This window comes from Drosophila grimshawi, unplaced genomic scaffold (genome assembly GCF_018153295.1).
Source record: "Drosophila grimshawi isolate 15287-2541.00 unplaced genomic scaffold, ASM1815329v1 contig_1367, whole genome shotgun sequence".
Lineage (NCBI taxonomy): Eukaryota > Metazoa > Arthropoda > Insecta > Diptera > Drosophilidae > Drosophila > Drosophila grimshawi.
The window spans coordinates 3,858,324-3,872,982 of NW_025062889.1; the positions used below are offsets into that span (position 1 = coordinate 3,858,324).

Genomic DNA, 14,659 nt, shown 5'->3' on the forward strand with positions numbered 1-14,659 from the left:
TGTACTTGAAACGTTGCCGCTTTATGCCTTATGCAAACTAACTGTACAAACACTATAATTTATGGCATGTAGCACATAATGGTTTTATGCAAACGAGCGATTATAACGACAATGGCGATACTTGAACGATTTGGCCAAATTGCATAAATTGCCAGCTCAGCGACTGAGTGCCTAAGCGCCTAAGCGCCGTCTCAGCTACGACTAAAGTAAATACATTTTTAAGTTTTTTTTTTGTCATGTATACCCTGTAAAAATAGTTGTGGTTGAAATGGTTGGCATGTATATAAAAGATATAAACATATCTATCATGTCGTATAAAAATGTCTTACTCAAATTTAGTCTGTCGGCTCTCATAAATAGAAAGAGAAAACTTCTTTGGAGTTTCACTAGAAGAAGCTAAGTTGCTAAGATATTGTTAAGAAAAATATAGAAAGAAACTAATGTGTATAGTGTTGAATAGAATGCTCATAGAAATACCCAAAGGGAACTCGTTAATCAAACACAGAGTATGCTCCAATCGATCACAAACGCTTTGACATTACTTAAATTGTTATGGAAAACCTGTTGCAGTTGCACCAATTCTGTCATGGAAACCGCGGGACAACAAAAAACAGAAAAACATTTATTACAATATTGAAATTTCATATGCAATTAGAGGCACATAAACATAAATATAATAAATGCTTATAACTGTGGGGCGAGACGACAAATTGCTCACACGCAAAATAATACAACAAAACTGGCACAACAATTTCAAAAATTCGACTTATTTTTTGCGCTGTCTGTTTACGCGACGTATGCGTGATATTTGCATAAAATATTAAGTGCACACAATTTGTGAATAGTATCTTAACTGTATCCATGCGTAGCTCCCATTTGCAACTGATCTCGAACAGTGAGTTGGGGCGGGAATTTACCCTGTGTGATTTTTTTGAGACATTGTAACAGTTTCTGCTGAGATAGATAAGCAATTTCAATGCCAATCAAATAGGCAAACACTCAAATGAATCGAGTGGCTCGCATAGATTCGCCATCATAAAAATCATTGAGTAGACAAACAATTCATATAAGCACGAGTTTAATTCATAGATAGATAGATATATCTAATCAATCAATCAAATGACGCGGCATTTCTATGCTGTAATTGCACAAATATTTCAATGTCCTTTCAAACGAATGCAACAACAATTGTACAGTTAGCTGGCCAAAGCGAGCAAACAACAACAGCTACAACAACATTGAAATACAATAGAACTCTCAGCAATATGAACTGAATCTATCTCTAAGGTCAAAACTTGCACTTGTCATTTTATTGCTTTCGATTATGATCGTGAAATCCAACTTGAATTCATGTGCAAATAATATTAAGTACTGTGATTTTTTTCACACTCTTCACAAAGTAATATTAAACAATAATTAACAGTTTTGTCGAAGGTCAATAACTGTGAAATATGTGAATGAATAGGTCGAGGCTGTAAATCGTTTGATAAACTTAGATTGAATCACTTTGGCTTCGAGTGGAACCCACATACCATGACCATGACGATTGTGCATTGATACAAGTGCAAATTAGTCATATGTTATCATAATTCTGAAAATGTACTATAAAATAAAGTAATTATACATTTGCCTTAGTCAAAATCAAATGGCAAACAACTGAGATCTAACTGAGATCATCTTACTTATTATTTGCTCTAAGTTTACTTAGTTCTAGCATTTCTAATAAATATACAAAATAAAAACAGAAATCGAAGTAGCGCCAATTGGCATGAAAAACAAATTATGCTGTGTCTTTCGAAGCAGCCGCTTCTCAGTTCCAATCCGCTGAGAAGCTGTTCAAAAATAGCAATTAATTGCTATAAATACTATAATTATAAGTACAACAGATAGATGATCGCCAAAATGTTAAGTGGCTCGACTAAATATGGCATAATTGCTGGACTCGAAACAAATTCTTATCTGCGTCATCTGCAACACTTTAAATCAAAATACGTTACGAAGCAGTTGAAAGGTGTTTCCAACTTTAACAGCAGCAATAACAACAGCAACAACAACAACAACAACAATCAAGCCGCGTTTCATTTTGCTTGTTGTTTTGGTATTTCAAGTGTTTTATAAATAAACACACTCCAGCTTCACAATTGCTGCTGTGATTGTTGTTGCTGTCAATGTTGCTGCTGCTTAACCTCTCACTCGCGAGCGGCTTGTCAAAATATTGTCGACAAGTTTTCACACAGCGGAAGTGCCGCTCATAAATTGCATTGTCGAGTTTAGGGAAGTTAGCCAAAGGTTCAACATAAGCCATCCCTACACAGTAAGAAAACGTAGCAATCATTGATTTTACATTTAAATGCAGCTCGATTGAGAATTGATTGAGAAAATTACTTTTAAAATTGATTTTCGATCATTTTTACTGTGTACAACATATAATCCCAAACTCAATCTGTCTCAGACACTCACACTCATACTCTCTCTCTCTTTCTCTATTGCACTCATTGCAGAAGGAACTGCGCGCTACCTGCTACTTCAACGAGACCATCGTGCACGGTTATTTCGTGTTCCGTTCCGTAGTCGATCTGCAGCGACGTGTTGGGTTCACGCATCGAGGTAAACCTGTGGGGCCGAAGAAGAGCGTCAACGATGCCTGCTACATGTTCAATAAGATCGATGCCGAGCAGTTTTTCCATCAGCACACGTTACCAAAATGGCGCGAGACAACAGCAATGATGGCGAACAGCAATCGTAGCAACAGCAACAGCAGCAGCAGCAACTATCGCAAAGTCTCGCGCAACAAAAACAATCGCCACAAATCGAATAACCAAAATCAAAAGTTGCAACAGCAACATGCGCATCATGGCCATAATAGTAGTAGTAGTCTAAGTAGCACTAACAAAAAACAACAACAACAATTAGCATTAGAACGAAAACAACAGCAGCAACATCAGCAGCAGCAGCAACGGCAGCAACATCAGGTGCGACATCATCATGATGACCCCTCAAAGGTGCAGCGACGACAACAACACAGGCAACAGCAACAACGAGTCACAGCTAGTCCAACGAAACAAATGACTGCCAAGAGTGCAACAGCAACAACCACAACAACAACGACAACAGCAGCAGGAGCAGCAGCAATAACCAAATCGTCAACGACAACAATAACAACAACAACGCAAGCCAGCAAACGCAAAGGCAGACGAAGAAAGGCACGCAAGCAAAAGCAGCAACAGCAGCAGCAAGAACTGCAAAAATTGCGACTGCTATCGACAGCAGCAACACTTGAGGGCAGCACAGATGAAAGCAGCAGCATCAGCAGCAGTAGCAGCAGTTTTTCCACAGGATATGACGATGGCTACAGCAGCAGCAGTAGCATCAGCAGCAGCAGTGAGCCCTGGTCCACATGGTTTGCCACACCCACAGCTACAATTGATAGCTATACGCCATATGAGGACAGCAGCAGCAGCATCAGCAGCAGCAGCAGCACAAGCGCCAACAACATGTTGCTAACAACAGCAGAAGACAGTATTAAATCGTATAGCAGCAGCAGCAGCAGCAACTACGATGCCTGGTCCACATTCATCACCGAGCTGGAAACCGAAGCATCAGCAACAATAACAACAACAGCAACATCAACTTCAAATGTCGGCAATGACACCGACTTGCTGCAGTACGAAGCAGAGCTGGTTGAGGACGTTGAAAATGGGCTGCAATCGACGGCAAACTATGAAACCAAAGCAACAGCAACAACAACAGTAGCTAAAACTACCTCGACAACAGCAGCAGCAACAACTGCAGCAACGGCAGCAACAACAACAACAGCAACAGGCACACATGCGGTGCTGCAACAAACGCCACTGCCAGCATCACTGGCCACGCTAATGTACAACAAATGGCACACAACGCAGCAGCAACATGAACCAGGTAACACGACAGCAGCAGCAGCAAGCGCGACAGCAGCAGCAGCAAGCGCAACAGCAGTGCCCACGGCAGCAACTGCAAAGCTCAGCAGGCATCGCAGCAGCAGCAGCAGCAGCACCAACCCTAACCCCAACCAGCAACAATTGCTGCGTGACAGCAACAGCAATAACAAACAGCAGCAGCAACAGCAACACAAACTATTACGCGCAGCAACAGCAATGCCGACGGCCAGCACGCGATCAACAGTGGCTGCCAGCAGTGCAGCAACAGCAGCGGTTGCTGTCCCCATTACTACACCGCAGCAACATATTGCCGATAAGCTGTTCAGTGTTCACAAGAACATCAACAGCAATCTGAACAACACGCTAACCGAAATAGCGCCAACAGCAACTGCAACGACAACAACAACAACAGAAACAAGAGAAACAACAGGAGCAACAGTTGTTACAACAACCACTAAGAAATCGCTGCGTAAATCAATGCAAAAATTATTAGCAACACCCTATCATCAGTTGACCTATGTGCGCAACGAGGCAGGCGACATAGATATTGATAATCTGGACAATATTAGCGTATATCCCGATGTCTTCGAGGATGTCTTTAACGAAAACGACAACAGCAACAGCAACAACAATATTACAACTAACAGCACCAATAGTCGTCTGACTTTTGTTAGTGGCTTTCTGGCCACATCGCCCACAGCCGTCTTACCCGAATCTATACGCATTGGCATGATCAAAATTAACAATGTGCGACGAAAGCCCAGATTGGCGTAGTAAATTAAGCACGCAACAAAAAAAAAACTGAGTTTTGAGTGATGGGTGGATGGGTAGGGGATACAATCTGATAATCGGTTATCGGTAATCGGTTTGTGGGTGCAACAGTTAGACGAATTAGTCGCAGTTATATATATATATAACAACAAATATATATATATACATATAGACATATATAGACATACCTATACTCAGTACAGTTTTTTCGAAGCGTTTTAATTTGAATGGCAAAGAATTTATACGAGGCAAATGAGAAAACAAGTGAATGGCAAAAATTATGCATTAATCTATATATATATATATATATTATATAATGAACTGATACATATACATACTTGCCTATATATGCATATGCATACATAAATATATGAAGTTGCTTAGGCCACAAACTTTCGGCTTATTGATCTGATTGATGATGATGATGATGATGATGCCTCAACTCGGTCAGAACTTTGCAACACTTGGCTACACACCAACACACATACACACAGAAATTAAGAAACTCAGGCCACATTTTCATCAAACACTTGAAGCTAAGGCGGCAGTAAATACCAGCAATTACATAAACAATTACTTTAGTAATTGTGAAAACAATTACTTACAATTACTGGAGCAATGCCAATTTAAATATTTAATTACTTAAATACAATTAATATTTGTTATAGTAATTATATGATGAATAAACAAATAACTGAATTATCATTACTTCAAGTAATTACGTATATGTTTTTTTAATTACCAAAATATTTGTGCTGGAAACTACAGCTCTGCTTATTACTAAACTTTTCCCTCTCTCTCTCTCTGTCTCTCTCTCTCTCTCTCTATCTCTGCCTATTTCCAAGCCTGGCCTGTCAGAGAACTCAGAACACACTTTCACAGCTATTAAAACAAAAGTCAAGCAAATCAGTTCCATTGACGAACTCGCAGAACTGCTACATAGTTATAAATGAAAGACAATAAGATTTTTATTTACGAGTATGTGCTATATAACTAACAAAACAAAACCAAACGAAAAACGAAAAAAAAACTGATATGTTGAAACAAAAAAGCAAGTTGCATAAATATAAAAAAATATTAAAAAACAATGTAAGGTGTCAGCGATAAAATGAAAAACTAAGAAATTAATAAATGTTTAGACGCACTGAATGTAAGGCAAATAGCAACTTTGGTTTACTAAATCAATTAAATTTATTAGCAATGAGATTACAAAAAATATATATATATATATTAAAAAAAAAAAAACGAAAAACAAAAACTAAGTATATATATACGCATATATATTTTCAAAATTTTATAATGAACCAAAAACCAAATTGCAAATTAGTAAACAAATTTATTGAAAATGTTTTTTAAATTCATACGCAAGCAAAAACGAAAAAGAAAAAACCAAAACAAAAAATTGACAACAAATTCGCACAGCAAAACACTTCCAAACAAGAAAACAAAACTTTAAAAAAAAATTAAAATAATCAATTTTAATAGGCACAAGTGAACGAAATTGGATTAATTCCGACAAATGCAAAAAATAAACCGAATTTTTAAAACAAATGGGTAAAAGTGAATGTTGCTCAACACTGTGAAAAGAGAAAGCAGTGCTGTACAATGTTCAAAGGGCATAGAGCATGAATTAATAGAAAATACTAAAACAAAAAAATAAACATTTTGAAATTGCTTTTGAAAAAATTTGAAGCTAATCAACTGACAACAAAAAAAAACTTAGCAAAGTCAAGTACTAGTTATTAAACAAATGCAAAACAAAAACTTTTAAATACTAAAAGAAATTGCTACAAAACAATAAGTAAATCGTATGGTATATATACGGCGATAAAACACCAAAATTCACACTGAATAAACGTTATATTTATTAATTAAATATGTAACTAAATAAAATGTAAAATCAAAACAAAAGAAACCAACTGCTGCTTTTCTACATATATATAGATATATATATATATATATATATATATATATATATATAATGATTATTTATATATATATATACATAAATATAAACAACAATTGTTTCTCGTATATTTATAATGAAATACAAAACGTAAATAGTTCAAACAAATTAGCAAACCAAATACATAAACAAAATTTAAAAACGAAAAACGAAAAATGAAAAAAAAAACACATACAAAAATTCAATTAACAAAAGGCAATTGAAAAAAACGCGTCAAGTTTATATGTAGCAATATGTATGAATGTAAATTAAACAACAATAACAAACAAACAAACAAAAAGTTAATGCAAAAAATGCTTAGGTGAAAAAATTTAATTAGTGTGTACTTAAGAGCAAGAAAGAGAACATTTAACAATTGAAACATTTATGATTACTTAACTAGACATTGAAGCAGCATTAACAATTGAATTAACAACAACAACTACAAGCCACACAGTAAAAAACAAAAAACAAAAAACAAATAAAAAAAGAATAATTAAACAAAAAAACTCAAATTGAACTACTGTACTTATATGCGCGTTGCTGTAATATAACATTTTATGTTAACAAAACGAATATTATAAAGAAAGAAAAACAAAAAACAATGCTAAAACGAGAAAAACAAAAGAAAACAAAAAAAAATGGAAATCTTTATTATATATCATTCGTACTACTTAATACGACTATATATTTATTTAATACAGCTCATTCGTCATTTGTAAATTCATTTGCACCACAAATACTATTATTTTTTCAAACTACTACTAATTAATGCATTAATTAACCAATTAATTAATTTTACATTTAATTTTAATACACTTGTAATTTAGTTGCCCCCCTTTTGCCCCCGCCATTTTTGCATTTTGCATTGTAAATTGTAATTTGTTTAGCATACTTGTAATTATTTATGTATAAAACACACACTTGTATAACACATACACACACACACACACCTACACACACATACACATCGATACTATCTCTGTTTAAAATCTATCTAATTACTATCTGTATTCTATGCCTATTTAATTGCATTTCTTTGTATTTAAACGAGTAACGCAAAATAATAATTCAATAAAAAGCGTCAAAATCGAAGAGAAAACAAAAATTTACTTTTTCCTTTGTCTGCCAATTTTTTTCATTTCAGCAAATTGCCATTATTTTTTATTCTTATTTATTTAGTGTAACATCTGTCTTAGTTTGCAAACGTGTGCAGAGAAAACGTATAAATAAAAATTATATATAAATTAAAAACACAATTGCAATCAATGCGTTTCCTTTAATCGAATTGTTGAGAGTGACGAAAGGGCTATAAAAATCAAACAAAAGTATTTTTATGGAAAATAATTAACCCATTACTTTTCCCTGCTTACATCATTAGCTTCGCCTGCTGCAACCTCCACTCTTCTTATGTGTAGGATAACAAGTCTTTGGAGTGCACAATATCAATGCCAATTATAATCATCATTTCCGCTGGCATCATAGAATACCGCATACCAAAAGCTGTTTTGCAAAAAGGGACTGTGCAAAATAGAACCATTGAGCCCTGTAAGCCTGTAAGGCTTCTCAATCCTATCAGTTACCAGGTGGTCCAAGTGCAAGTGACAAATGTTTGCCAGGCGACAAACCAAAGAAGTTGTCGGTGCAGTTGTGTCTCTGTGGCCAAATGACAAATGACATGTGCTGACATTTGACATTGTCGCTGGAGTTGGGGATTAACATGTTATTGCGGGAGGCAGCAACAGCAATCTGCCATCCACAATCTGCAATCTACATTTATATCCACAGTAAAAGTGTTGGGCTAAAAAAAAGAGCATACAAACACAATTATGGTATGGATGATGCCACCTCCTTGTGGGGCTCTTGCTGCTGCCTGTTTGCCAGCAGACCATGGTTAAAATGAGTGGAGTTTGCAGACCGGACCACACAAGTGGCTCTTGCTGAAGTGGTTGGCAAAAATAAAAAATAAAATACAAAAACAAAAAAGGGAACTCGGTGGCTGCTTTGCATAAATGTCCCAGTCAGCAATCGCCTCTGGCTGCAACTCGTATCTCATGCAGCACCCATTTCCAGCTCACCCTTCCATCCTGCCTGTCCTTTGCCTTTACAGCCATTCCCCAGTTATCAACGTTGTCCCCAGTATGCGGCCGCTTGTTTAATTAAAAAATTAAGTTCCAAATCCCCAGACCATTAAAAAGATTTTTATTTATACCTTTTAATTTCATCAATCGTTGCGACGGCAGGTGCCGTCCAACTGCAACTCCATGTCCATGTCCAAGTCCAAGTCCAAGCTCTCCTCTCTGGACTCTCTCCGGAGTCTCGCATATTTTTTACTAGTTGTTGTTTTTTAGCTTTTAACAGGAAACAATTTCATTTGCGAGCAAAAATTCTTTTCAAATCTGCCGCCGTTAAGCAAAAAGAAAACATGCCAAGAAATAATAATAATAAAAAAAAAACCAAAGCAAAAAAAAGGAGAAAAAACTCTTTACTGACTGAGAAAAACCAATCGCAGTTACAAACTTGTTGTGGGGTGTACACACTTCTAAAGTGAGCTTGCAACGCTTTAAGGGAATAGGTTGGGTTTCATTTCAACCAATTTAAGCAATACGTTAAGGCATCCCTTGAACAACAGCTGGCATATAGCTTCAGGTCTCTCATTAAAGAACTGACATGATTGTAACATTCTAAATGTTCTGTAGGATTTAAAAAAAATCTCTTTGCTGTTAATGTTGAGTATTTATAAAAATCCTTCTGCAAGTTGTATATAGATCCTTCTGCAACTCGATTTAAGGAAAGAGTATAATCAATTCGCTGTTAATGTCTTTGGGTGTTGTTGGCCTGTCGTTTTGTTTCCTTTTTGGGCAGAACGTTTTGTTGGCCCCGTTGCATTGGTCGAGTCTGTGTTGTCCAACCCAAACCCACGAGAGTCCCGTTGCCTCCCCTTGGAGCCCCGCCCCTCGCCTCGCCTCGCCTGTTGGCTGTTGCTACGTTTGCTCAGTTTTAGTTTATGAATGTCGCCATGTTGCTGGTGTTGTTGTTGTTGTTGTTGCTGGTGTTGTTGTTACTGGTGTTGTGGCACATTCCACTCGACAAGCGACAGGATGAAACTGTTGCCTGCATACGGCATGCATATTTCGTATTTTTAGTACAGCCATTTAACATCATCAACTTAAATATGCGTGCAAGATTTATGTTCACATCGGTCCAGGCCCCTTTCGAAGGAAACGGGGTGTGAAGGTGGAAGGGGGCCGTCGTGAGGGTAGTGGGGAGTGGAGGGAGTAGCAACAACGGAACGTTAAAAAACGCAGCCCGTGACCGGCAAATGGGGCTAAAATTGGCATACAAATGTGGCTAACACAAACACACATCGAACATGATATACAATACCAAAAAAGAAAACTAAATAATAAGGCAGACTTGGGTTGCCAAATGCAGTGTGGCGATAAATTGAGATATATACATATATACATACATATATGTTACATATGCATATATATTTGTAAGAATTAAAGACATCAAGGATATTTCCATGAACAAAGGTGTAAAAAGCCTAGGCTTGACTTTGAGATAACCTGAACTCAGCTATTAAACATATATATATAATATATAAACCAAGACAGAAAACTATTTATTATATTTTTAATAATATGATAATATGATGCAAAAAGCCATAAGCAAATATTAATTAATGTATATATTTAATTCATAGCTTGCGGCTAATGCCTTGTAGTTTTAATTTATCTAAGCAGAGGCAACAGGTGCCCAGAAACTTGAATGGTAATTGAAAAGCATAAATGCGGCCAAATGAATGCAAAATATAATTGCGGCCAGCAGCAGCGGCAGCGGCAGCCATCAAGTTGGCCAAATGAAACATTAGGCGTTGGACAAATGCAGTTGCCGATTTGGCTGATGCAGTTGATTTGATTAAACACAATCCATGACTCTGTAATTAGCAACAGCATTCGTCGATTTATCATAAAAATGTGACGGTCATAAACAAAATGCGGGCTGGCGCCAACTGACTTTGTTGGCTTTAAATATTAGCCACAATATTGAAACGTCAGTTGGCCGCATTCAAAGATGTGTGTGTGTGCAACCAAACGCTGCAGGTGAAGATGTGTTTGGCCAAGCATAAAGCGGCAGATTCAGATTCCAATTCAAATTCAGTTTAAGCATTCATTTGCGTATTCATAGTTTTATATTCAGTTATAGATTCGTTGAGTCGCATACTCGTATTTGGAATTGGAATTGGCATTGCGCAAAAGCACCGCCAGAAATCAATAAAGTATCTTTTAGCTGCCGCAGCTTGTGCAAGTTTTGTTGGTTTTTTATACAATTTTTTTTTATTTTTGTGGCAGTCACAGTTGCAGTCGCCGTCGCTGTCTCAGTGTTGCCTCAAATGTCATTGGCTCTGACAGCTGCATAATGATTTTATTAAATTGCGCATAAGGTTTTGAATAAGTGCGGCGGCGTCAGTTTTGTCTTAGTCAACTTGTCAAATGGTTTAACTGCCAGCTATGAAAAATAAACAGCTTCAAACAGTGTGAAGAATACACGAATCGATAACTGTACAACTTGAAGATACCCTGTAAGTCTAAGCTAGTTCTGGCCAGTCTAATACCATCTAGCAACTGATGGTAAAGAAACTTCTTTCAGTCATTACTCAATCAATCAGTCATGTACCTTTCAAATTTGGACACTAAGTATGTACCCAACTATAAGAGTCATTTTTCTATGCCGAACTATGAAAAACATCCACCAGCAAATTTTGTGAATCTAGACTGAATTATCGATATTATCGATTACATAGACAAGTTTCCCGTTTTTAGCTCCGCTATTTTAGCAATTCAACTTTTAATATTCTAGCCATGCCAGTCAAGTTCCACTCCGACCCATGGATATGTCTAAAGTCCCAGTTTAATTTCCCCTACATCCCTCTGATCATTTAACTTTTTACAGACGGGAAAACCAGTTAATTTTTATGTTTTCAAAGTTTATGATTTTTTAATATTTTTTTTTAACAATATTATGCAGCCAAACAAATTGATGGCCATAAAAAGCAAACGCGTTGTTATTAAACCTGCCAACAACTAGCTTTTGTACTTTTGTATAATGTTTAATATTTTGGCAGTCTTTCAATGTTTATGATTACTAGTTAACGAAACGCATTGATTGTATTTATTTGGCATATCGAAAGGGCTGTTGAATAAGTGTTGCTTACAATCGTAATTTAGATTGTGAGATAAATTGGTGTTGAGTGCGAGATAAATGAAAAGATTGAGAATTACAAGCGTGCCAAGAATAATATCTTCGTATTAGATCTCGTTATCTGTGCTCTATCTCTAATTTTAAATTCCTATTTATAGCACACATAAACCATCAGATCAACAGATTAAGGCAAACTGAGTTCGTAATTATCTTGAGTTTATCAACCAGATCGTTACACACATATCTATATATATCACCCGCACCCTCTCCACCCGAACTCCTTTACAGCCTGAACATGGTCGCCAACAAAATATTTCATTGATAAATAACTGTCATTAGACATTGAGTATTTTCCCAGGGTTTTCATGCTGCAAGACCCCAATAAGCAGCAGCAACAACAACAACAACAACAAGTTACGAGTTACATAAATAGGAGTTAAGAGCCGAAAAAAAAATGTGTTGAATTTGTTGAATACATTTAAATAAATTTACAGAAATCAGTGAGCTTGGGAGTTGGGACACACGATATCAATGCCATATGGTAGTAAGCCAATCCTGTCCCCCCTCATTGCACCGCCATCGGCGCCAAAACATTTAGCAAACAAGGTTAGGCATTAGGCATGTGACATGCGGCATGAGGCATGCGGCATGTGGTATTGGGCATGGGGAGGCGTTCCACGTCGCCGTCGGGTGGGTGGCTTATAATTAATTTGGTGCAACTTTTTGCACCGCCAAACCAAAACTGGTAACCAGCTGGAGAGCGAGTTAAGGCCGTGCCCACAGCACCCGGGGGCGCATACACTCAGCAAAAAAATAGACTCTAAACGAGACTGAAGACACTAGACAATTTTCATTGATTCGTCAGAGAATATTCTCTATAAATTGTAGATTTATTCTTTTGAAGTTCATCATTCATCATCATAGATTAATTTAAAAATACCCAAACATTACAGAACGCATTGAAGGAGTCGTTTATTACTCTTGATCAGACATCAACAGACTACTATATCATATAGCTTCCAAAAGTACAATTGGTCGTTATTTATAATTCATAGTGAAAGTTAGATTTGACTACACTCTGCAAGAGTATTTAATCTTCGGAATGCCTAAGATAACCTTTCCTACTTCTTTTCCTTACTTCCAATCCTAATTGACTATTTAAATTTAATGTTATGTATGTTTCTCTCAGTGTACAAGTGCAATCGTATGCAACTTGGTCAATGTGCGCATTTATCAAGACAATTGACTACATTGATTGGCAGCTTGCATGAAATTACGCAAAGGAAAAAAATCGCTGAAAAAAAGAGAGAGAAAAACCAGCACCTGTCAGCGCTGCGGCTTATGATTAGCTGTCAGCTTAGACTGGCTCTGATCGATTTATTGATGTCAATTTGACAAATCAATGCGAGACAAAATGTGCTCAACAGACGCACACACACACACACACACATAATCCATCAGTTGTGGCAAGTCGCGAGTTAAGTGCAACGCAAATGATGTGGCGCCTGCTGCGTAATCTTTAGTCCTGTTACCAGTTTCAACTGCCGCCTGTCAACTGCTGGCAGTCAAATATTAATCTGCTGGTCACAAAAATAAATATTTACTATAAAGCTTGTCGGCAATTTTGTTTCGCTGCAGTTGGCTAATGAAATCGTAAGTACTTTTATCATACAAATAGTTGCCAACCGGGTTACTCCTTAGCTAACAAAAATTAATAAATATACCCCCCTCTACAGCATCCCTCCCCCATCACCAACTTTTTTGATCACTGGTTTGGTTTTTGCTTTGCATGCCTTTAAAAAATATACTAAAAAAATTGATTACGGGCTTGCAATATTTGTTCGTTTAACGAGGCTAACACCGCATTTAATATGTTTTACAATCAATTCGATTGCAGAAAGTATTTGAATTTAGTCGGTAGCTTAAAAATCATTTAGTGCTGGCTTTAAATACCTATAAACTAAATAAACATATATTTTCTATGCTGGGTGTAAAATATATGACTTGTTGAGTTGAGAAAGCTTTTGATAGCAAAGTAATCTACTCAGAATTTGATAACTTAACTTTCCAGCTTCTCAACTTGAAGCTGAACTATCATTATTTTCTGGCTAAAACTATATTAACTATTTTGTTATGTTAATCTAAAGGATTAACATAATCCAAGGGTATTCAGTTGTCAGCAATTAAGTGATTGTTTTTCATTAGTTTACTTTTTGTCCGGCTCACAAGGCGTATGCGTAACGCATGTTAAAAGCCAATCGACTACAAGTAAAATGACTTGCTTGGCAAAAATCCATTTAAATGGCCAAGTTTCACTTTCCGGCTGTGCATTTGGACCTGGTCCATTGAACAATGCGTTCGAAAATTGAACAGACGCCGCGCATGTGAAATATTTTAACGCCATTTATCAAAAGTGCCAATGGAAAATTGCTGGTCAGCAATTGTGGTTGGCTGGGCTTGCTGTGCTTGTTGGCCTGTTGGCTAGTTGACTGCTTGGCCTGCTGGCTACTTGGCGGCCTGTTTGAGCCTTGACTGACAGCTGCAGTTGGCCTCAACCGCCCGGCTCTCCTCGTCAAGCTCCGCTGGATCAGTCATTCAACCATTCAGTCAGTCAGTCAATCAGTCAGTTAGTCTGGCAACAAAAACTGACATGCAAAACGCAACCAAAATGAATTATACGCACTTCAAAGTCTCAACACATTTCATAAAAAATACAATAGCAACAACAGCAGCTGGACGGCTTCAACACCAACAAGACGCCCCCTCGGGGGTCAGCAACAACAGCAACAACAAACATCAAAACTTGAGGCGCCACCAA

The 14,659-nt window shown here is 37.0% G+C and overlaps 1 protein-coding gene across 2 annotated transcripts in view; it reads left to right on the top strand.

The window, feature by feature from the left end:
* LOC6569093 (putative GPI-anchored protein pfl2) overlaps nucleotides 1–5,727 on the top strand; it is a 69,984-nt gene extending 64,257 nt beyond the window's left edge. For both annotated transcript variants that reach the window (XM_043216378.1, XM_001994942.3), the window contains one exon: nucleotides 2,502–5,727. In XM_043216378.1, coding sequence (XP_043072313.1) covers nucleotides 2,502–4,691 — 2,190 coding nt within the window. In that variant the 3' untranslated portion in view covers nucleotides 4,692–5,727. The remainder of the gene's footprint in view (nucleotides 1–2,501) is intronic.
* Nucleotides 5,728–14,659: the final 8,932 nt, after the last annotated feature.